This window comes from Lepidochelys kempii, chromosome 8 (genome assembly GCF_965140285.1).
Source record: "Lepidochelys kempii isolate rLepKem1 chromosome 8, rLepKem1.hap1, whole genome shotgun sequence".
Lineage (NCBI taxonomy): Eukaryota > Metazoa > Chordata > Testudines > Cheloniidae > Lepidochelys > Lepidochelys kempii.
In genome coordinates this window covers 38910983-38934739 of record NC_136387.1, presented here as the reverse complement: position 1 = coordinate 38934739, position 23757 = coordinate 38910983, and the positions used below count along the sequence as shown (strand labels likewise).

General features: G+C 55.6%; 1 protein-coding gene across 4 annotated transcripts in view; it reads right to left on the bottom strand.

Moving 5' to 3' along the window:
* RELL2 (RELT like 2) overlaps positions 1–19089 on the bottom strand; it is a 47322-nt gene extending 28233 nt beyond the window's left edge. The window contains exons 1-5 of one of the 4 annotated variants that reach the window (XM_073356176.2): positions 18853–19089; positions 14369–14582; positions 7737–7802; positions 7588–7654; positions 6064–6252 (exon numbers count right to left, since the gene is read on the bottom strand). In XM_073356176.2, the coding sequence (XP_073212277.1) occupies positions 6064–6252; positions 7588–7654; positions 7737–7802; positions 14369–14576 (530 nt within the window). In that variant the 5' untranslated portion in view covers positions 14577–14582; positions 18853–19089. The other 3 variants (XM_073356177.2, XM_073356180.2, XM_073356178.2) reach the window with 3 other exon arrangements.
* Positions 19090–23757: the final 4668 nt, after the last annotated feature.

Here is a 23757-nt window from a genome sequence, read left to right as displayed (position 1 = left end):
AAGCGTTGTTCTAAGTCAGCCATAAAAATGTTGGCATACTGTGGGGCCTCAGCTCTCGTCCCCTAAAGCCCCTACTCTACTTGCGCTATATTGATGACATCTTCATCATCTGGACCCATGGAAAAGAAGCCCTTGAGGAATTCCACCATGATTTCAACAATTTCCATCCCACCACCAACCTCAGCCTGGTCCAGTCCACACAAGAGATCCACTTCCTGGACACTATAGTGCTAACAAACAATGGTCACATAAACACCACCCTATACCGGAAACCTACTGACCGCTATTCCTACCTGCATGCCCCCAGCTTTCACCCTGACCACACCACACGATCCATCGTCTACAGCCAAGCTCTGCGATACAACCGCATTTGCTCCAACCCCTCAGACAGAGACAAACACCTACAAGATCTCTGTCAAGCTTTCTTACAACTACAATACCCACCTGCGGAAGTAAAGAAACAGATTGATAGAGCCAGAAGAGTTCCCAGAAGTTACCTACTACAGGACAGGCCTAACAAAGAAAATAACAGAACGCCACTAGCCGTCACCTTCAGCCCCCAACTAAAACCCCTCCAACTCATTATTAAGGATCTACAACCTATCCTAAGGGATGACCCAACACTCTCACAAATCTTGGGAGACAGGCCAGTCCTTGCTTACAGACAGCCCCGCAACCTGAAGCAAATACTCACCAACAACCACATACCACACAACAGAACCACTAACCCAGGAACTTATCCTTGCAACAAAGCCCGTTGCCAATTGTGCCCACATATCTATTCAGGGGACACCATCACAGGGCCTAATAACATCAGCCACACTATCAGAGGCTCGTTCACCTGCACATCCACCAATGTGATATATGCCATCATGTGCCAGCAATGCCCCTCTGCCATTTACATTGGTCAAACTGGACAGTCTCTACGTAAAAGAATAAATGGACACAAATCAGATGTCAAGAATTATAACATTCATAAACCAGTCGGAGAACACTTCAATCTCTCTGGTCACGCAATCACAGACATGAAGGTCGCTATCTTAAAACAAAAAAACTTCAAATCCAGACTCCAGCGAGAAACTGCTGAATTGGAATTCATTTGCAAATTGGATACTATTAATTTAGGCTTAAATAGAGACTGGGAGTGGCTAAGTCATTATGCAAGGTAGCCTATTTCCCCTTGTTTTTTCCTACCCCCCCCCCCAGATGTTCTGGTTTAACTTGGATTTAAACTTGGAGAGTGGTCAGTTTGGATGAGCTATTACCAGCAGGAGAGTGAGTTTGTGTGTGTGGTTTTTGGGAGGGGGGTGAGAGAACCTGGATTTGTGCAGGAAATGGCCCAACTTGATTATCATGCACATTGTGTAAAGAGTTGTCACTTTGGATGGGCTATCACCAGCAGGAGAGTGAATTTGTGTGGGGGGGTGGAGGGTGAGAAAACCTGGATTTGTGCTGGAAATGGCCCAACCTGATGATCACTTTAGATAAGCTATTACCAGCAGGACAGTGGGGTGGGAGGAGGTATTGTTTCATATTCTCTGTGTGTATATAAAGTCTGCTGCAGTTTCCACGGTATGCATCCGATGAAGTGAGCTGTAGCTCACGAAAGCTCATGCTCAAATAAATTGGTTAGTCTCTAAGGTGCCACAAGTACTCCTTTTCTTTTTTCAGATAAAGAAACAGAGCTTAAGATGGTTAAAGAAAACTTAGTTTGATATTGTTCTGTCTGGCAAGAAATCACTTATTAATAGTTGTGGTTGTGAAATCCTCATTTCTTTATTGTTTTATCTTTATGGTACCCACTTCTCTATTGTTTGTATGTATAACTGTCTGGTTCTTTGATTGTTTCTGTCTGTTCTATAATTAAGTTTGCTAGGTGTAAATTAATAAGGTGGTGGGGTATGATTAGGCTGGAGAATTTTGTTTCAATATGTTAGGATTGGTTAGTAAAATTTAATAAAATGATTGGTTAAGGTATAGTTAAGCAGGACTCAAGTTTCACTATATAAACTGGGGTCCAAGAAGAAGACCAGCGGAAGGAACAGAAGAATAAGAAGAAGGAAAGACCGGGAAGAAGAAAAAGAACTCACCTCTAAGACACAGCTTAAGATCAAAGCTGCTATGAATCTTCTGCACAACCATGACATGCAGTAACCAGAATCCAGATGAGATTGACCTTGCCTGGTCATCAGGAAAAGTCCGCCTGCCTGATCAGGATTGGTGAGTGTATCATTGTATGCTTAGCATGTGTATTCTGCTTGGAAATTTGTTAATAAATAGAGGATAAGGATATTACTGTGTAAGGCTCTTTCACTGGTAAAAGGTCCTGCAGACCCACAAAGAGTACACCCTGAGCACTAGGAATTGGGTAAGGGTGTGTGTGTCTAAATTAAGAGTGTTATGCCTTGAGCCCTAGGAACTGGGTAAAAGTGGGTGCCCCCTAGAGTGTGTGAGTAACAGAGAATTTTGTACAGGTAACAATGCAGCCCAGAACCAAAGGGCCACCACTTTGACTCTGGCCATTGGGCCACATTGTTGAGGCCCAGGACAGTTGAGGTAGACTAATTGCAGTGTCAGCATACTCACAATCCCCTCCCCCCCCGAGGGGGACAGGGTGTGCATACACCACCACACCATCCTATTTCCATCTCGGTGCCGCCCTCCAGCCTCGGACACCTCGTTCCCATCCTACTGCTGTGCTGATGCCCCCCTCCAGTCTCTGACCCCTAGTTCCTTTATATTTTCTTTCAACATACTGTAATTGAATCCTGAACTCTCATTCTGACTCTTCCTTCATGCTGGTACTTACATCTGACCCCATCAAGCCAACCCCTTCAGATGTCAGTAATGACCTCTGACTTCCACAGGCCATCTGATGTTGGACCTCAGACCCTCCACAACACTTCAGCATGCTTGCTGACAACTGAATTCTGACCCTCTTCATGCAAACACCTTCATTATGCACATCCTGAACCCCCCTCCACACACACACCTTGCTCCTGCCCCTTGGCCATGCTTCTCATGACCCCAATTTCATTGCTCCTGCCCCTTGGACATGCTGCCCTCCCTGACCCTCCTCTTTGTACACATTTCCCTTCATGCTTTGCAGAATGGCTGTTGCTGTCATATTTGTCTTGCTAGCTGGTCACAAAGCTCTGAGAGAGGCTGACCGACAGCAGCTGCCCGTTTTAACCTCATGGCGTAAGATGAGACCAGCCTGAAGTCATCCTCCAAGAGGGTACCATTTCAGTTAGGAATACCCTCTCAAGGGAGAAGGCATGTGTCTCTCTCCATTTGTTTATCCCTCACGCCAGTTGGTATGAAGATTGTCTGGTTAACTTTCCTACTGACACGCATGGGACAGTCCCACGTGATTTCCAAATGGTGCGTTGCCCTGTGTGGCTCGGCTTCTGGAGAGAAGGCATTTTTCTCTAGCAAATGGAGCATTAGCCCCTTCTCCCCTCCCCAGTGCCCAGTGGCCCTGCAAGCCATGAACTCTGAATGGAGTTTCCCCATATGGCTTATGCAGCCTGATGGAAGAGGGGCCCAGCACTGCCCTTCCTTGACACATTCAGCCATTTATTAGTGCCGCTCCACTCTGCCTTTTGCCAAAGTCACTAGAGGCTGCTGGCAGCTTGTCCTCAGGCCCTGCCTTAGGTCCCTTTGTCCCCTGACCCAGGAAGACTCCTGACACCAACAAGTTGGCGTCAGCTATGCCTAGCCTGCTTGATGGCCCGTTAAGGATCATCAGCTATACAACTGACCCATTGAGAAAAGGCAGGAACACCTTGTGACTCAGCAAGGTATGCAGGGACATGCCTATGGACAGAACTCTGAGGTTTTTCCAGGCCATGTGATGGACAGCTTGTCCTTGGGACAAAGAAAGAAAGACCACATGGCAAGAGACTATAAAAAGCTACTGCAGCTCCTCCATCTTGTCTTCAATCCTGCTTCTGACCTCTGGGGGGACTTTGCTACAAAATGAAGTTCTGAACAGAGAACTGACTGACCCATCCCAGCTGTGGATGTACTCCAGAGACTGGATTTGAGCCTGCAGTTTATTCTATCACTGCTACAAGCCTGACCCAAGAACTTTGCCATGACTGTATGTAATTGATTCCATTTAACCAATCCTAGCTCTCATCTATATCTTTTTCCTTTTATGAATAAACCTTTAGATTTTAGATTCTAAAGGACTGGCAACAGCGTGATTTGTGGGTAAGATCTGATTTGTATATTGACCTGAGTCTAGGGTTTGGTCCTTTGGGATCGAGAGAACCTTTTTTCTTTTACTGGGGTATTGGTTTTCATAACCATTTGTCCCCATAACGAGTGGCACTGGTGGTGATACTGGGAAACTGGGGTGTCTAAGGGAATTACTTGTGTGACTTGTGGTTAGCCAGCAGGGTAAAACCAAAGTCCTCTCTGGCTGGCTGGTTTGGTTTGCCTTGGTGTGCACAGAAACCCCAGCCTTGGGCTGTAACTGCCCAGCTTTAAGCAATTTGTCCTGAATTGGCACTCTCAGCTGGATCCTGCCAGAACCAGCAGCGTTACAGCAGGGGATGAGGATGACAGCATGGCGTCTGCATGTCAGCCGGGGAGAAGCACTCTGTCTGGGCTGTGCACTTGGAAGGAATATATTGCAAAGGTTTCATGGATGATAAAAAGCAGGGGAGAGAAGCCCTTAGTTACCCATCACTTAGAGCAGCAATTCTCAAACTTAGCAACCCAAGGACCCCCATTTTGATTTAAAATTTTTCATGGACCCTCAAATCCCCCCCCCATTCATCCCCAGGCCCTATCCCCACTTCACTCCTTCCCCCAAGCCTCCACCCCCCCTCTTCCTGCCCCCACTCCTCCCCAACCCCTCCTCTTCTCCCCTCTTTCCACCCCCTCCCCCGAACGCACCCCTCCCCTGAGCACACCTGTCCCTGCTCCTCCCCCTCCCTCCCAGTGCCTCCTGCATGTCATGGAACAGCTGTTCCCCGGCATGCAGGAGGCATTGGGAGAAGGGGGAAGAGTTAATCAGTGGGGCCAGTGGCCCTGGACATGATTCCGCCCCCTCCCCTGAGTGCACCCTGTCCCTGCTCCTCCCTCTCCCTCCCAGCACCTCCTGAATGCTGCTGAACAGCTGTTTTCCAGTGTGTAGGAGGCACTGGGAGGGAGGGGGAGGAGTTGATCAGAGGGGCCTGCGGACCCCCCTGGAGTACCAGTTTGAGAAACGCTGACATAGAGAACAAAGGGGTCAGCACCCTCTGATCCTGTGAACGGTAGAGCCTCCTGCCTCAGGGCCAGGCGATGGTGACAGCTTGATGGAAATGAGAAACCTGCTTAGGAGAAGATTATAGCTTGCTAAAGTTAAGCTGTAGTCACTAGAAAGACTGTTTTGTGTTTGTAAACAGACATGTCTTTTTCTCTTGCTTAGTATCACTTAAATCTCTGCTCTTTATAAATAAACTTATTCTTAGTTTTACTATAAACTGCCTCCGTGCTGTGGATTAAGATGAAATGGGTGTCCATGGCTGGGCTAACGGGCTAGTGGGATGTACTGTCTCTTTGCAGGCAGTGAAGCTAATCATTTTTGTGAGTGCCCAGTGAGAGGGACTGGCCACTGCTTGGGACGTCTCTGGGGAACTCGGGAGCTGGGGTTCGCTGACTTATACTGCAAGGCTTTGACTGGCAGAGTTGCGAGGAGTCGGTGGAAAGGCAGGCTGGCATGGCAGGGGGCTGACACAGTTCAAGCACCAGCAAAGCTCTCCCTTGCTATGGCAGAGATGTAACACCGAGGCTTACAGTTCTGGGCTCCTTGAGGAGAGCGTCACACACAATAACTGCTAAGGCTGACAGAAATGTGGTGGAGACACAGTGCAGGAGGGAACATCTTTTATGGGATCAGCTTCTATTGGTGGAAGGAACAAGCTTTCGAGCTACACACCTTCCACCAACAGAAGTTGGTCCAATAAAACATATTACCTCACCCACCTTGTCTCTCTCAGAACCTAAGGCCAACCTGGTTACAACACACGTGCAGACAGACATGTGGTGGTCGGTCTCGCCAAGTACCTGCCCACGGAGAAGACCGTGGTCTCTCTAGGGTGCATCTTGCCTTTGCCGTCCTTGGATCTGCCTTGGCGCTGCAGTGGGGGCCTCTTTCTCTTGCTGCAGTGAATGCATGGTGCCTGAGTGGAGCCCAGGTGCACCGTGTGGTGATGTGGCAGGCCCCCATCCTGGCTGTTACGATGTGGACAAAGGCTGCAGTAGGAGAGCAAACAAAGAGACAGTCAGTTCCTTTCGCCTGGGGGTCCACCTCTCGCCTTGGCCTGGCTTCAGGTCATTGTACTCTGAGAGGCAGCAGCTCTTGAAGAAATGCCCCTTTATCTCACAACATGAGGGCAACAGGTTGGAAGCAGGGAAGGCATGTGCCAGCCTGCTGGCAGGGCAGCATTCACATGGAGTCAAAGAAATGAGGCCTCCATATATTGGAGGATCTGGCTTCTCCACGGCTGAACCATAAGGCCTCAACCTCTCCTCTTCCTCATCAATGGCAATATACTTTCCAGCCAGGCACTGAGTCTGAGTGGGACTGGCCAAGGGGCTGGAGCGAACTCAGGGGGCCTCAGAATGGAGTGCCTCCCATGGCACTGCTGATCCCTAAGATCTTTGTGTGATGGGCTCAGAAAAAGTTAACTGGAGCTGGAGAGGCAAATTAGCTCATCAGGTCACACCAGAAGGGGATGCCAGGCTCAGTTAAGAATGGTTCTCAGTGCACAGTTTAAAGAGAGGGAGTCTGGGGCAGAAGGGGGCTTCAGAGAGAAACTCTGTAGTCCCTCTCTTGGCAGTAGAGAAACCAGAGACTGGTGGGGACCAGGAGGAAGCCCGTGGAAGAGTTGGCCCAGGGATCCTGTCCTAAGTGGAGAAGTCTGGCAAGAGGCCAGGAGAGACACAGAGTAGCCAGGGGGGTGGAGCAGGCTGTGGTGGTGAACCCTGGTAAAAGTCTGGGGGAGAGAGTCCTGGGAGGTGTTTAGTGGAGGAGCAGTGGAAGGGAAGGAGAAGGATGAAAGGCGAAGCTCGTGGAGGGCAGAGGTTGGTTTTGGTTTGGGATTTATTGGTGGATTCCAGGGGAGAGGCTTGTGAGTCCTGGCCCTGAAAGAAGGGTGAACGTAGAGAGGCTGATGAAGTAGATCTGGGCTGCTGGTTATAGGTCCCTGGACTGGAACCCAGCATACAGAGCAGGCCTGGGTTCCCTGCCAGTCACTGGAAAAGGTGGTGTGAAGCCCCATGGTCCAAGGGGATAAGGACTTTTGAGAGACCTGAGATAAGAGGATGTAAGAAGCATGGGGCCCAGAGTTGGGTCAAAAGCCCCTATGTAAGGATGTTGGACTTCTGTGGTGCGGGACTTCCTGCTCAACAGGAGGGTGGAGCTACACCTAACCTGGCCGGAGGGCTGAGGTGTGAGAAGAGGCAGATTGCCACAGCACTGGAGTGGCTGCCAACAGGGGCTGCTAGAGCAGAAAGAGCTTCTCTGCTGGACCCAGTCGATTCCTGCACACCTTGCAAGAGTCACGGAGTGGTGGATGCATGCCTCACCTGAGCATTGGCACCGGCACATCCCCTTCACTGTCCCCCAGCATCTCCTTCAGGGCCTCCACATTTGCTGGCAAAGAGAAGAACGAGGAAATGTGTGAGGGAGCCAGGTGCTTGGGAAAGCCCACCGAGCTGAGCCAGGAAACACCCACCTTCATTCTGAATGATACATCTCACTATCTTCTCCACCGTGTCCTCGTTTAGCTCCTCCTCTTCGTCTGGAAGGAGAGAAAGTGGCAGCAGGTGAAGGGATTCAGGCAGTCGCCTGGTGAGGAGACTTTCCACAGCCAGCCCAGCTCTGAAGTACAACAGAGTAAAGCCCAGTGCTCCCCAGCTACATATGGAGAGCCCTGAAAGCAGAGCTCCCCTGCCACCGTGCCCTGGGGCTGACACACCATGTGTCTGGGCCTTCTCGTTCACCTTCCAGCCTCAATGCTACAGGAACCCCTTAGCAGCAGCAGAAACTAGATGCTCTGGTACTTCGTTCTCCTCTGCGGTGGGGGGGGGCAGGAGAGAGGGAATCTTCACATCCCCCTCTTAGAAGACATGTGGTGGTAGGACCTTCAGCCCAGATCCTCAAAGGTACTTAAGCCCTCCCTTTCCCCCACAGCCTAAATACCTTTGAGGTTCTGGGCCTTCATGCCTATGGCGAAGTAGGCAGATGGAGGTGGAATACTCATCTCTAATTTCATGCTATGGGGAACCATGGCTCCCCGTGGCAGTGGCTCCTGAACTCACTGGAGTTCAAAAGGCAGGAATATTACATCGTCCAAGAGAAACAACTTCAGATAAAATCCGAGAACGCAGGCCCCCTGAGACATGCATGCTTCACTGTCAATCATGCTCCTGGCTTTGCAGTGTGCTGGGGACCAAGGCAGGTAGCTGCAGGGCATCACTGAAGCCCACCACAGGAAGCTGGACTTCTGCTTCCTTAAGTCAAGGGGAACATGGTGTCAGATGCTTGGCCTTCGGCCCAGCCTGCCCCATCTTCCTCACCTAGAGTGAGGAAGGGTTGTTATGTTCCTAGTGTACATACGTACACAGACATTACCTAAACAAACCATTGCTCCTGCTTGGGTGGCTGCAATCTAACCCTATTTTATTATTTAAAATTCAGACAATAGCACATAGGAGCTCCAAAAACCAGAGACAAAGCAGGCTACTCCCTAAACCAGCGGCACAGCTCCCCCTGCATCACTGAAGCTGACTGTCTGCTGAATTGACTGCTGCACATGGCCTTCAGAACCCCCTCGGCTGCCAGCAGGACTGTGAAACCCCAGAACATTTAAAACCTTAGCTCTGTAATTTTAGTTCAGTTTTCCATACACCATATGATTTATTTTGATTTAAGACCTGATTTGAACGAATGCCCCTGAGCGATTTGTCATCGGACATCACAAACATTTCCTGGGACGCATTCCCCAAGGCCATGCTCATGTAGGGGTGCCAGGTTTGCCTGGCCACTCTCAGAGCCTCATGTGTTCTGCTTGCAATGGGCAGAGCAAAATGTCAAGGAGGGGCCTCCTCAGTGGTTCCCATAGGGGCCCTGAATTCTGAGCCCCATGAAAACTTTTCTAGTTATTTAAAAGCTGAGCTGTACCAGGAAGCATGGAGCCCCCAGGTACTATGCCAGCAGAGCTTGTAACTTTAGGGAGGCCTGAAACTAACTATTCCCCACAGCTGCGATCTCTGGGCCCGATCCAGCAAAGGAAAGACTCCCACTGATTTCAATGGGCTTTGGATTGAGCCCTCTAGTAGCTGAGCGTACAAAGCTAATGATTTCAGGGAAGCCCAGATATGTTTCCACTAAGCCAAGCTACTCAAACCTAGGTCTGAGGCTACCTCGAAGTTCCACCTGTGCAGCTGCGGGAGGGGGTTCAATGGTGGTGAGAGCCACATGTGCTCCACGGAAGGTGTAAGCACTGCCAGCTAGAGATGCTCTGTGCAGTCCAAGCCCGCAGCTCTCCCAAACCCACTGCTGAAATGCAGGACTCACTGCAGTTATGCAAGAGCTGCTCAGCCAGTCTGAGTTATGAAAGAAGCACGAAAAACACATATTTTTTCTACTTCAGTAAAAGCTAAGGAAATTACCAAACAACCGTGGCTAAGGCTGAGCTCTGGCTGATAATACATCGCCCCTTAGAACAGCACTGACAGAATGGCTCAGTGTCTGACTAAACACAATTAATACAGGAGATTTGCAGTGAAACTTCCATACTTGCAAACCAACCTTAAGCCTACCCTCTCTTCCACCTCCAAACCAGATCCCCTTAATGCTGCTCCTCTCACCCCTCCCCACTGGCAACACAGACCTTTCCCCAGCACCATGCCTACCCTCCCTCTCTACTTGCTCCCCCCAGACAGGCCAGAGGTTCAGTCACCTTCCTGCTCCCAGCCAAAGACTACATCATCTTGCATTTATCGCTCACCTTCGATCTGGAGACAGTCCCCTCCCTCAGCTGCTGTCTCACATGGGGCTAGAGGGTAGACTCCATGCCCCAGAAATGTACTAGCAGCCCCATTGCTCCTAATCTGATCACCCTCCCCAGAGGGATGGGAGATGCCATCTTTCACATTCCAGCCAGGATTCCAACTTTACCCCACCCACTCAACATACACAACAGCATAGCCAGAGCACTTCATATACCGAGCAGGGGCTTTACTTCTACTCCTCTCCCCACAGCTGGAGATGGGAGTGGCTGTCTGTAGGGCCCTGCTTGGCAGCACCTGACTCTGCCCTAAATCCCCTTCCCTCAGCTCTCACACCAAGTCACCTGGGGAGTGGCAAGCAGTACCGGGTTTACCATGGCTCCACTGGCCCCCCACACATACCCAGCCCTCCCCACCTCATGCCCTGACTCCTGCACATACCCACCCCCACCCTGAGAACCAAATTGGAGCTACTGCACCCCCACCCCCCACATCCCAATCTGCACCCCTAGCACCAAATGGGAGCTGCCCCACGTAAGCACTCCACACCCCAACGCTGAGCCACCTCCTGCATCCTAACTCCTGGCCAGACCCTGCACTCCAACTCCCAGCCTGCTCCTGCACCCCGAGCCCTGACTCCTGCACCCCCTCATATACCCCCAGTCCCCTGCCCTCCCTGAGTCCTGCATCCCTCTCACACACACCCAGCTCCCTGCCCTCTCTGACTCCTGCACCCCCCACATCCCCACCTGCACCCCTCGCACCAAATGGAAGCTGCCCCTGGTAAGCGCTCCACACCCCAATCTCCTGCCCCAACCCTGAGCCCCCTCCTGCATCCTAACTCCTGGCCAGAGCCTGCACCCCAACCCACAGCCTGCTCCTGCACCCTAACTCCCTCCCAGACCCTGCAGCCCCAGCCCTGAGCCCCCTCCCGCACCCTAAGGCCTGGTCAGACCCCACACCCCAACCCACAGCCTGCTCCTGCACCCTAATTCCCTCCCAGACCCTGCATCCCCAGCCCTGAGCCCCCTCCCGCACCCTAAGGCCTGGTCAGACCCCACACCCCAACCCCCAGCCTGCTCCTGCACCCTAACTCCCTCCCAGACCCTGCACCCCCAGCCCTGAGCCCCCTCCCACACCCTAAACCCTGGTCAGACCCCACACCCCAATGTCTTTTTACATTTTTTTTATAAAGCGCTCTACAATCGTTAGCTAACGGTACAAACAATATTTGGAAAGATCATTAAGTGTCCGCCGAGACCCCCCGCGATTTTCAAGTGATCTGTGGAAAAATAGGTCAGACTACAAGAACAATCAAGGTATCTCCCTTTATTTTCATTTACTTGCTATAACTTATAGGAGGAGGAGGAAGAAAAAAAGAATGAAAAACAGGGGCGGGAGGGAGATAAAAGAGAATGTTCTTTTTCTTGGCTGGGTCCCTAGGAGGGGCTCCTAAAATGAAGCTCAGCACAGGGCCCCACTAACTCTAAATCTGCCACTGGGGTTGACCCCTCCCCCACAGCTCCCCGCACCACAGCCAGGGGCTGACCCCCCACTCCCCGAGCTCCACATGCCACTGCCAGGAGCTGAGGCTGACACCCTTCCCACACCGCTGCCAGGGGCTGGGGCTGACACCCTTCCCACACCGCTGCCAGGGGCTGGGGCTGACACCCTTCCCACACCGCTGCCAGGGGCTGGGGCTGACACCCTTCCCACACCGCTGCCAGGGGCTGGGGCTGACACCCTTCCCACACCGCTGCCAGGGGCTGGGGCTGACACCCTTCCCACACCGCTGCCAGGGGCTGGGGCTGACACCCTTCCCACACCGCTGCCAGGGGCTGGGGCTGACACCCTTCCCACACCGCTGCCAGGGGCTGGGGCTGACACCCTTCCCACACTGCTGCCAGGGGCTGGGGCTGACACCCTTCCCACACCGCTGCCAGGGGCTGGGGCTGACACCCTTCCCATACTGCTGCCAGGGGCTGGGGCTGACACCCTTCCCACACCGCTGCCAGGGGCTGGGGCTGGCCCTTAACCCCCACACCCCCCCAAGCTCCCTTCTGGCAGGGGCTGAGGCTGACCCCCCCAAGCCCTGCTGCATGACACCTCTCATTGCCACCCCCCCCACACACGTTCCTCCCCGCCCCGCGAGGGGGGCGCACCAGACATTTTTGGTAAACTGGGCAGTTGTTCATTTGCTCTTGCCAACTCATCAGTTGCCAAGAGCGAACGGGATAAATGCCCATTTTTGTCAAACAAGTCAGGATGGCCGGGACAGAGCTTAAAAAGGGAACTGTCCCAGCCAAACGGGGACGTATGGTCACCCTATCTCCAGGCAAGTGGGTCCTGAGGGAGTCCGGCAGACCCTGGCCTGGCTAATCATGCCACTCCCGAGAGGCTGGAGTGTTTCCCCACCCTGGCACTGCACCGGCCCTGGCCACGCTGCCAGCTCAGCCTGGCAGACACTGTCACCTTCCAGCAGGGCTGGTCGGTGGGGGCAGGATGTGAGGGAGTGGGCCTCTGGAGGTGTGTGGGGGGCTGCTGGCCAGTGGGAGGGTCTCTTGAGGGAGGTCTGTGTGTTGGGATGCTGGGCAGTGGGGGGTCTGAGTGGGGTGCTGTGTAGTTGTGGTGGTGGGCTCTGGGGAAGTGCATTGGGCAGTAGTGGTGCGGCTGTGTGTTGGGGGGGTGCTGGGCAGGGGTGGTAGTGTGCAGGCCACTGTGCATTTGTGGTGGAGGGTCTGTGTGTGGGGCTGATGGGCATAGCAGTTCTGGGGGAGGCTGGGCATAGGAAGTCGGGTGCTGTGTGGCACAGCATGGGCCCACCCCCAAGGGGAAGGGGCGCCCTGGCAACACAGGGCTGGGTGGGCCAGTGTGCATCTGGCAACTGCTGGTTTGTATACAGTTCCCTTGCACTGGGCTGGGTGGAGCGGGGCCGGCTCCACCATGCTATGCCCCATTGGCCTTGGCTGACTCCTTGCTCTGGAGACTGAACTCCCCATGGCATGCTCCTTTGTCCCCATGGGGGCCCACAAATATGTTTGGCACCAGGCCCACAAAAGATTAATCGGCCCTGGTGGCAAGCCACCTTGTAGCTCCCTCCCGTGCTCCTCTGTCCACTCAGTCTGAGTCCTGCATGGTAGAGGGCAGCAGGGCAGGGCTCTCCAGCAGCCTTCAGCTCTGCACTGCCAGATATGGGGGCCCTTTACAGCCTGGGGTCCAGATCTCACAGACGGACAGCCTTGACAGCCTCCTGATCCATAGTAGAAATGCCCCTACTCGTGATCTAGGCTGAAGGGTGCACATGTAGGCTATAGAAACATACAGCTGAAGAACATACTCAACAGGACAGACTGGCATTTTGTGTCACAGCTGTAAAGGGTCTCCTGCTTGTACACTGAAAAACAGATGGGGACGTGAGTCAGAAACGAGGTGTTGGAACCTTAACCGAGTTTCTAGCTTCCATTAAGAACCATCTGTGATATTAACACTACTACAGAGCAACACACTCTGCACCAGCTCTGCCTTTACAAAGCGTGTGTGGGATTATATTAGGAAAGCAACCTTGTGCTGTCATCCTGACCCAGTGCCCAGCAGGCTCTAGATGCAGGCACTCATTTGTTACCAGTGCTGGTGGCCTAAGATATGCCCAGAGATCTCTTTTGGCTAAGGCAGTTGAGGTGTGTGGCTCTCCCTTTCCCGTGGCAGGGTTGGAATGGCCAAACAGAGAGGGGCTCATAGGCAATGCACCCCTGCTTTTCGTTCCCCCTCATGATCTTGGCCCTGTTAATCCCCCAGGCACGTCACTGCTGCATCTCTGAGCCAGACACAGTCAAACAGAGTTGTACTCTCAGGGCCAAATTCAGTGGTGACATAATGATGGTGTAAATTACATGGCTGCTGTGAACGTTAAGTGGAACTGCCACCGATCTGGCGGTCAGTATGAGTGGCAAAGGAGCGTAAAGTACACATTTAGCCCTTAGCATAAGCAGGCACGATTAAATCAGTGGGACTTGTACTCAGTTACACCAGGGCTAAACTTACCCTATTGATCACATGCTAAAATGAGGGCCCTTTATCTTCCACGCTGATATTGGCTGCTTTTTCTGCTCCCCGGCCCCTCCCACTCATGTGACATGTACGGTGCATGTGCTGCTTGCCATTTACTATACTGCCATTTACTTGCTGTGACCCACTCACACTCGCTGTATAGCTTATCCACCACTGGCTTCCATAGGCTCCCCGGGTTCAGCACTCCCTTACTCAGCTCCAGCCTGTCAGTGAGCTGGGGCTGCCAAGACATGCAGAATGGGTCCAGCTGAAAGCCCCTCCCGCACCCTGCTGCCCCATTACTCACTGGCCTGCAGCTCCGTCAGCACCTCCTTGTGCTCCAGGTCTAGCTCATCGCGAAAGGTCCGACAGCGATAACCCTTTTTCTTCAGGACATGGCAGATCAGGAACCCCACAAGTCCCATGATGAAGAAGACCAGCACGAGTAGCAAGAGCATAGACATGCTGTGATGGGGATCCGCATCCCCATCACTGGTGCTGTTCTGCTCCGACATAGGGGTCTAGGAGAAAGCAGGGAAGACGACTCAGAGCCCTACCATTCACCCCTTGGCAGACTCCCCTCTGCCATTCCATACTGCCTCGCCGTAACGCTACCGGAACACTGCTCTCTGTCATTCCATACCGCCTCTCCGTGCTGCTACTGGCAAACTGCCCTCTGCCATTCCATACCGCCGCACCGTCCAGCCACCGGCACTGCCCTCTGCCATTCCATACCGCCGCACCGTCCAGCCACCGGCACTGCCCTCTGCCATTCCATACCGCCTCACCGTCCAGCCACCGGCACTGCCCTCTGCCATTCCATACCGCCTCACCGTCCAGCCACCGGCACTGCCCTCTGCCATTCCATACCGCCGCACCGTCCAGCCACCGGCACTGCCCTCTGCCATTCCATACCGCCGCACCGTCCAGCCACCGGCACTGCCCTCTGCCATTCCATACCGCCGCACCGTCCAGCCACCGGCACTGCCCTCTGCCATTCCATACCGCCGCACCGTCCAGCCACCGGCACTGCCCTCTGCCATTCCATACCGCCGCACCGTCCAGCCACCGGCACTGCCCTCTGCCATTCCATACCGCCGCACCGTCCAGCCACCGGCACTGCCCTCTGCCATTCCATACCGCCGCACCGTCCAGCCACCGGCACTGCCCTCTGCCATTCCATACCGCCGCACCGTCCAGCCACCGGCACTGCCCTCTGCCATTCCATACCGCCGCACCGTCCAGCCACCGGCACTGCCCTCTGCCATTCCATACCGCCGCACCGTCCAGCCACCGGCACTGCCCTCTGCCATGCCATACCGCCGCACCGTCCAGCCACCGGCACTGCCCTCTGCCATGCCATACCGCCTCACCGTCCAGCCACCGGCACTGCCCTCTGCCATGCCATACCGCCTCACCGTCCAGCCACCGGCACTGCCCTCTGCCATGCCATACCGCCGCACCGTCCAGCCACCGGCACTGCCCTCTGCCATTCCATACCGCCGCACCGTCCAGCCACCGGCACTGCCCTCTGCCATTCCATACCGCCGCACCGTCCAGCCACCGGCACTGCCCTCTGCCATTCCATACCGCCGCACCGTCCAGCCACCGGCACTGCCCTCTGCCATTCCATACCGCCGCACCGTCCAGCCACCGGCACTGCCCTCTGCCATTCCATACCGCCGCACCGTCCAGCCACCGGCACTGCCCTCTGCCATGCCATACCGCCGCACCGTCCAGCCACCGGCACTGCCCTCTGCCATGCCATACCGCCGCACCGTCCAGCCACCGGCACTGCCCTCTGCCATTCCATACCGCCGCACCGTCCAGCCACCGGCACTGCCCTCTGCCATTCCATACCGCCGCACCGTCCAGCCACCGGCACTGCCCTCTGCCATTCCATACCGCCGCACCGTCCAGCCACCGGCACTGCCCTCTGCCATTCCATACCGCCGCACCGTCCAGCCACCGGCACTGCCCTCTGCCATTCCATACCGCCGCACCGTCCAGCCACCGGCACTGCCCTCTGCCATTCCATACCGCCGCACCGTCCAGCCACCGGCACTGCCCTCTGCCATTCCATACCGCCGCACCGTCCAGCCACCGGCACTGCCCTCTGCCATTCCATACCGCCGCACCGTCCAGCCACCGGCACTGCCCTCTGCCATTCCATACCGCCTCACCGTCCAGCCACCGGCACTGCCCTCTGCCATGCCATACCGCCGCACCGTCCAGCCACCGGCACTGCCCTCTGCCATTCCATACCGCCGCACCGTCCAGCCACCGGCACTGCCCTCTGCCATTCCATACCGCCTCACCGTCCAGCCACCGGCACTGCCCTCTGCCATGCCATACCGCCTCACCGTCCAGCCACCGGCACTGCCCTCTGCCATGCCATACCGCCTCACCGTCCAGCCACCGGCACTGCCCTCTGCCATGCCATACCGCCTCACCGTCCAGCCACCGGCACTGCCCTCTGCCATTCCATACCGCCGCACCGTCCAGCCACCGGCACTGCCCTCTGCCATTCCATACCGCCGCACCGTCCAGCCACCGGCACTGCCCTCTGCCATTCCATACCGCCGCACCGTCCAGCCACCGGCACTGCCCTCTGCCATTCCATACCGCCGCAGCGTCCAGCCACCGGCACTGCCCTCTGCCATTCCATACCGCCGCACCGTCCGGCCACCGGCACTGCCCTCTGCCATTCCATACCGCCGCACCGTCCGGCCACCGGCACTGCCCTCTGCCATTCCATACCGCCGCACCGTCCGGCCACCGGCACTGCCCTCTGCCATTCCATACCGCCGCACCGTCCGGCCACCGGCACTGCCCTCTGCCATTCCATACCGCCGCACCGTCCGGCCACCGGCACTGCCCTCTGCCATTCCATACCGCCGCACCGTCCGGCCACCGGCACTGCCCTCTGCCATTCCATACGGCCGCACCGTCCAGCCACTGCCCTCTGCCATTCCATACGGCCGCACCGTCCAGCCACCGGCACTGCCCTCTGCCATTCCATACCGCCTCACCGTCCAGCCACCGGCACTGCCCTCTGCCATTCCATACCGCCGCACCGTCCAGCCACCGGCACTGCCCTCTGCCATTCCATACCGCCGCACCGTCCAGCCACCGGCACTGCCCTCTGCCATTCCATACCGCCGCACCGTCCAGCCACCGGCACTGCCCTCTGCCATTCCATACCGCCGCACCGTCCAGCCACCGGCACTGCCCTCTGCCATTCCATACCGCCGCACCGTCCAGCCACCGGCACTGCCCTCTGCCATTCCATACCGCCGCACCGTCCAGCCACCGGCACTGCCCTCTGCCATTCCATACCGCCGCACCGTCCAGCCACCGGCACTGCCCTCTGCCATTCCATACCGCCGCACCGTCCAGCCACCGGCACTGCCCTCTGCCATTCCATACCGCCGCACCGTCCAGCCACCGGCACTGCCCTCTGCCATTCCATACCGCCGCACCGTCCAGCCACCGGCACTGCCCTCTGCCATTCCATACCGCCTCACCGTACAGCCACCGGCACTGCCCTCTGCCATGCCATACGGCCTCACCATACCACGACCGGCACACTGCCCTCTGCCATGCCATACCGCCTCGCCGCACTGCTACCAACACACTGCCCTCTGCTGTGCAATACCGCCTTGACATACCACTACCGCACTCTCCCCTCTGCCATGCCAAACCGCCTAACGGTATGGCTACCGGCACACTGCCCTCTGCCATTCCACTGCCTAGCCATACTGGTAGAGGCACACTCCCCTCTGCCACTCCGTGCCGCCTCGCCTTACTGCCACTGGCACCGTGCCCTCTGCCACTCCATACCGACATGCCATACCGCTGTCGGCACACTGCCCTCTGCCACTCCCTGCCGCCTCCCTTTACTGCTACCGGCACTGCCCTCTGCCCTGCCATACCACCTTGCCGTACCCCTAGTGCACGCTGCCTTCTGCCATGCCAAAACGCCGCGCTGTCCCACTGCCGGCTCGCTGTCCCGCGTCCCGTCCCCCCCGGGGCTCCTGAACACCGAGCGCCCCCCCCCGGCTGCTCTGGGAAGGGTCAGACACAAGGGCGGGAGTCGGAGGAACCCCGGGGAGCCCCTGCCTCTTCTTTTGTTTACCTGCCCGCGTCTCTCTGTATTTCCTCGCTCCCTGCGCTGCTGCGGGTTTCCCAAGGACGCCGCGAGCCTTGCACGCCTCGCTCCATCCCCCCCTCCGAGCAGCCCCGGGCTCCGTCCCTCGGGCTCCAGCAGCCCCGCTCTCAGCCCTCCCAGGTGTGTCTCTCCCTCGGGGCCCTGCTGCGGCTTTCCCGGCGGGTTCGTTTCCCGGCGGGTTCCCAAGGGCACTGGTTCCGCGCTCAGGCTCTGCAGCTGGGAGAGCCGCGCTCGCTGTGCCTCGCTCTCCCCTCGGCCCCTTCGCCCGCCCCGCAGTCCTGCAGCAGCCGCCCGGGCGCTCCCGGCGCGGGCCGCGGCAGGCACTTACAGCGGCGGGGCTCAGAGGGGACGGTCAGCCCCGGGGAGCGGGGTTAGCACCGGCAGGGCTCGGGAGCAGCAAAGGGAGCCGGCAGCTCCAGCATCGTCTGCCCGATCCGGAGCCTGGCGGGGCTCTGCCTGGGCTTCAGCATCCGCCGCAGCCCCCCGCTCCGGGCCTGTCCCGGAGTCCCGGTCCTGCAGCCGGCTGCTCTCGGGCTCCAGGCCGCCTCAGCAGCCCGGGCGCAGCCGCCACTGTCCCTCCTGCCATTCCTGGGCAGCGTTTGCCAGAGGGCAGCAGGTACCTGAGCGTCCCGCCTCTGCACATCGGTCCTCTCTCTTCACCTGTCTCCTAGCAACTCAGCATCCCTGCCGCTGGCTACGGCCGGGAGCATCCTTCTCCTTCTCGGGAAGCACCAAACCAGGCAGGCTCCGGGCTGCTTCTGTCCCTCTGAGCAGCCTTCTGCTGTCTGTTCCAGGCACCTGCCTGTTCTCGGACACCCAGAAAACCACTGAAGCTCAGGGCACTCCCCCAGAACAAAGCCAGCAGCAGCTGGCAGGAACATACAACAGGGAGCCTGGAATGGAGACAGCATTTGCAGGCTGCACACATCTGTGGGGTGGGGGAGGCAGGTGCGCGTTGTAACATCATGGAAACAATAGCGATCGCCTCCATTTCTACAGCCCTGTCCTTCCACAGCAGCACTTCTCCATCTAGAGAGCAAGGAGACATTTTGAAAGGACAATGCTGAAAATACTACTTAGCAAGAGGGTGGCAGTACCTGCAGTGGGGCGGGGGTTGAGGAGACACATGAGTTTATCTGCACTAGCCAGTATAGTTATGACAGCAAATAGCAGCAGACTGTGTCTGTGCCAGGGCACGTGTGTGCACACCTGCATGTTCATGGGGGGTGGGGGTGCAGCATTATGACAGCACTAATGGGCTCTTTTGATGGCAGAGATTTCACAAACTACTGCCTGGTGTCTAGCCTAATAAAAACAACTTCTTAGCTGTGAGAATCCTGGTTCCCTCTCAGCCAGGCCTTAAGTCAAAGACCAGTACAGAGAGGACTGTTGCTGCCCCTAGACAAGGGAACTCCAGCCACAGACTCACCCAGCTGAACCCTCAGCAGCATGTGATACTATTGGTCACTAAACACTCTTGTCCCATCTGCCAAGGCTGCAGTCAGGATTGGGAACATCCTGAAGCAGTTCTAGGTCCTTCCTCTCAGACCAAACCCAGAAGGTTGTCCTGGGAACTGCTCCTGTCCCCAGAGTCCCACAGGGCTCAGCTGTCTGCACCACGGTATTTAACATGATATAAGAAGCCATCCAGAGAGCTGGTGAGAGAACCCGGACTAATGCCAGCAGCTCACAATGGACTCCAGGCTCCACATCTCCTACACATCCAGTGTCTGGGTGAACAGCAGCTGTCTAGGGCTGAGCCTGGCCAAGAGGGGACAAAAGAGAGAAGCGCTTGGAAGACCCGTTTCAGAGTAACAGCCGTGTTAGTCTGTATTCGCAAAAAGAAAAGGAGGACTTGTGGCACCTTAGAGACTAACCAATTTATTTGAGCATAAGCTTTTGTGAGCTACAGCTCACAAAAGTGTAAAGTGATCACTCTCCTTACATAAGCTATTACCAGCAGGAGAGTGGGGTGGGGGAGAGAAAACCTTTTGTAGTGATAAACACCTGAAGGGTTAATGTCTAGCTATTCCACCTGGAAGCAGGCGGGGCACACCCTGACTGTTTCCTAGGAGCAATGCACACATTGCTCTATCCAAGGACAAGGGCTAGATATGAACCCTGAGAACTTGATTGTTTGGACAGCAACTGTGGGAGGTTTCTTTAGCCTGGGCTCAAGGCCTGAGAACCAGGATTGTAGTAGATAGAGGATGGTAACTAAGCATATGAATCAACGTCATACATTCCTTTGTGTAGCAGTGTGTAATGCTTAGGGGGAGAAATATAATAAAAGGAGAAGGTGGAAGGCAGGGGGGGCAGAACAGCCCATCTCCGCTGACCAGCCTGTTTGCTTGCATAAAGCTGTGTTCTGTCTCATCACTGAACCGCAACAACTGGCGCCCAAACGTGGGGCCCTCAGCACTCACCTCGCCCGGCAAGGGTTTCAGACGCGTCACTCATCCACTTCGTGGATCCCGGTGAGTATTTTTCATTGTGGTAAGTATGGGAAGCTCCCTCTCTGCTTTGCAAGTGCAACACCGCAATGAGCTGCAGTATTTGCTGCGTAAGGCTCAGCATGACTGCCCGGCTCGAGAACTCATTCTCCTGCTACAGGAGGTGCGTGCCAAGTGCCCGTGGTATCCTGAAGCCGGAAGCCTTAAGCTAGCGGACTGGGAGCGGTTGGGCCAGACATTGCACAAAGAGCCTCGGGCACCCGTGCAGGCTTTACATGCCTGGCACCTCTGCCGCGACATGGTACAGCGTGTCGCTTCGGACAGACCCTCCCTCGCGAGGCTGGTGCTCTCGCCGCCCCCGTCCGCCCCTGCAGCCATCCCCCCTCCTGGCGATGCGACACAGCGTGTCGCCTCGGAAAGGCCCTCTCCAGCACCAACAGAGGAGCTGCCGATCCTGCCACCCCCGTCCGCTCCTGCAGCCATCCCTCCCCCTGCTTCGCCCCCAGTGCCTCTATTACCACCGCCTCCCTGGCCTTCCCCACCGGAGCTGGTGTGTGATCACCCTCCCCCCCCGTGGGGCCCCCCGGAGAGTCATCTGCATCTGCTCAGAAGCTTTCGCTGGTGCAACAAATGGTTCACGCAGCGAAAGCTCGATCAGATCTTACAGCAGAGGAGCTGGCTGATCTGGTCTCCGTTTGCCCGGTGACCTGGCAGAATGATGACCAGGGCAACCCCGTGGGCACCTGGACCACTCTGCCATACTCGGTGGTTAGAGAGGTAAAGAAAGCAATTCGTGAATTTGGCCTGACTAGCACCTTTGTGCGTGGTCTCATTGAAGGGATGGGTGCTGGGTACTCCCTAATCCCTGAGGATTGGAAAACGCTGCTGCGCATGATGTTGTCACCCAGTCAGTATGTTATTTGGCTTAGTGAGTATCGGCAGATGGCAGAACGCCAAGCCCAGGTATATAGAGAGCAAGGTATCATTTATGAGCATTTGGCAGGGGAGGGCCAGTTTGCTACTATTGAGATGCAGTCTCAACTCCCTCAGGCCGTCTTCCCCATTATTTCCACCTGTGCCCAGCATGCTTTCAAGAAGGTCCCGGATTCAGGCAAGCCTACCAAACGCTTTGTCAGTATCCGTCAGGGTGCCTTAGAGTCCTTTTTGGATTTTACCAACAGATTGCAGGAGGCTATCCTCCGACAGGTGGATAACACTGAGGCAGCTCACGAGCTCCTGTTAAAATTGGCAGTTGAAAATGCAAATGAGGATTGCCGCCGTGCTCTCCAGGCAGCACAAGTCTCTGGTATTTTAGAGCTCTCAGACATGCTGCGGGCGTGCCAGAACATTGGCACACAAGCCCACAAGGCTGGAGTTCTGGCTGCCGCCCTCAGAAAAACTGGGAAGGAGGGGAAGCGCTGTTACCGCTGTGGTAAGGAGGGTCATTTTCAGCGGGAGTGCCGCTCATCTAAGGCACCAGCCCGACCCTCAAAGAAGTGCCCCAAGTGTGGGAAAGGTTATCACTGGGCTAATCAGTGTCGTGGCGGGTCAGGAAACCGCGCGACGGGTCCCCCCCGAACCCAGGGCCAAACAGGGGTGTTTCCTACTCAGGCAATCGCTCCTCTGCCTTGGAATCCGTAGACTCTATGAGGGCAGCGACTGCTGGAAGTGCAGGGCTTGATTTGATCATGCAGGAGGACACTGACTTTCAGCTGCCAGGGGAGGTCTGTGCCATACCTACACAGGTGATGGGACCTCTCCCTGCCGGCTTTGTAGGTCTTGTTCTCCCTCGCTCACATGCTGGGAAACAGGGCTTTTTTGTCATTCCAGGGGTCATTGATGCTGATTACACTGGCATTATTAAGGTTCAGGTGTGGACTCATCTTCCACAGTCGCTCCCACGTGGACGGTCAATTGCACAATTGATTTTAGTCCCCTATCAGGTGCCAGCTGCCGAGGATCGAACTCGGGGCGGAAGAGGCTTTGGATCTACATTGTCTCACTCGCCGTCTCACAGCGCGTCTTCTCCACTTGTTGCTCTGACAATGTCAGTCCGCCCCTCGAAACCTCAGTTAACACTTCTCTTAAATGATGTTCCTTTTACAGGGCTGGTGGACACTGGAGCTGACGTTACAGTGATTCGTGATCTGGAGTGGCCGGTTAGTTGGCCTACGGTTCCTTCTAAAGAGTTGTGGGGGATTGGGGGTAGCAAACCCGGGCGCCAAAGTTTGTCTTGGGTCACAGTCTCTAAACCAGGAGGCCGTGCCCTTGCTACAATCCGCCCTTTTGTGCTCCCTGTCCACCTCAATATTTGGGGCCGTGATTTACTTACAAAGTTAGACACCACCCTCGATATTAACATCTGATGGCTCTCCCCACCGAGGTGTAGTCACTTATCAGTTGGGTGACCCCCCTCGTTGGCATTCTCGTTTTACACTGCCTCAGCGTTCGGCACAGCGTTCAGAATTAGCTGCTGTTATTTTGGCCTTTCAATCTTTTGCTGATTGTCCCTTTAATTTAATTGTGGATACCCATTATGCTTATCAGGTAATTGATCATTTACCCCTTGCCCTCATTACCCCTCAGGTTGATGCAGACCTCCTTCACCTGTTTTTGTCTTTACAGCATCTTCTTGCCACTCGTCATTTCCCTTACTTTGTTGCTTATATTCGCAGTCATACCCCTCTGCCTGGGCCACTCACTGAGGGCAATGCACGCGCCGATCGCGCGTTGCGTGGTCAGGTAAATTCCCTTTTTTCTGACCCCATTGAAAGCCATGCCTTTTTTCATCAGTCTGCCTCTGTTTTGGCCCGGCAGTTTCACATTCCTGCTGATCATGCACGTTCCATTGTTCGTTCCTGCCCCCACTGTGCTGCTGCTGCTCCTACTTTTTCTTATGCCGTTAACCCCCGAGGTACCGCAGCAAATCAGCTGTGGCAAATGGATGTTACTCATGTACCACAATTCCGCCCCTATTAATTTTTACATGTTTCCGTTGATACTTATTCAGGCTTCCTTTGGGCAACCCCACAACGTGGGGAAGCCACTAACAAAGTTATTCACCATTTGCTG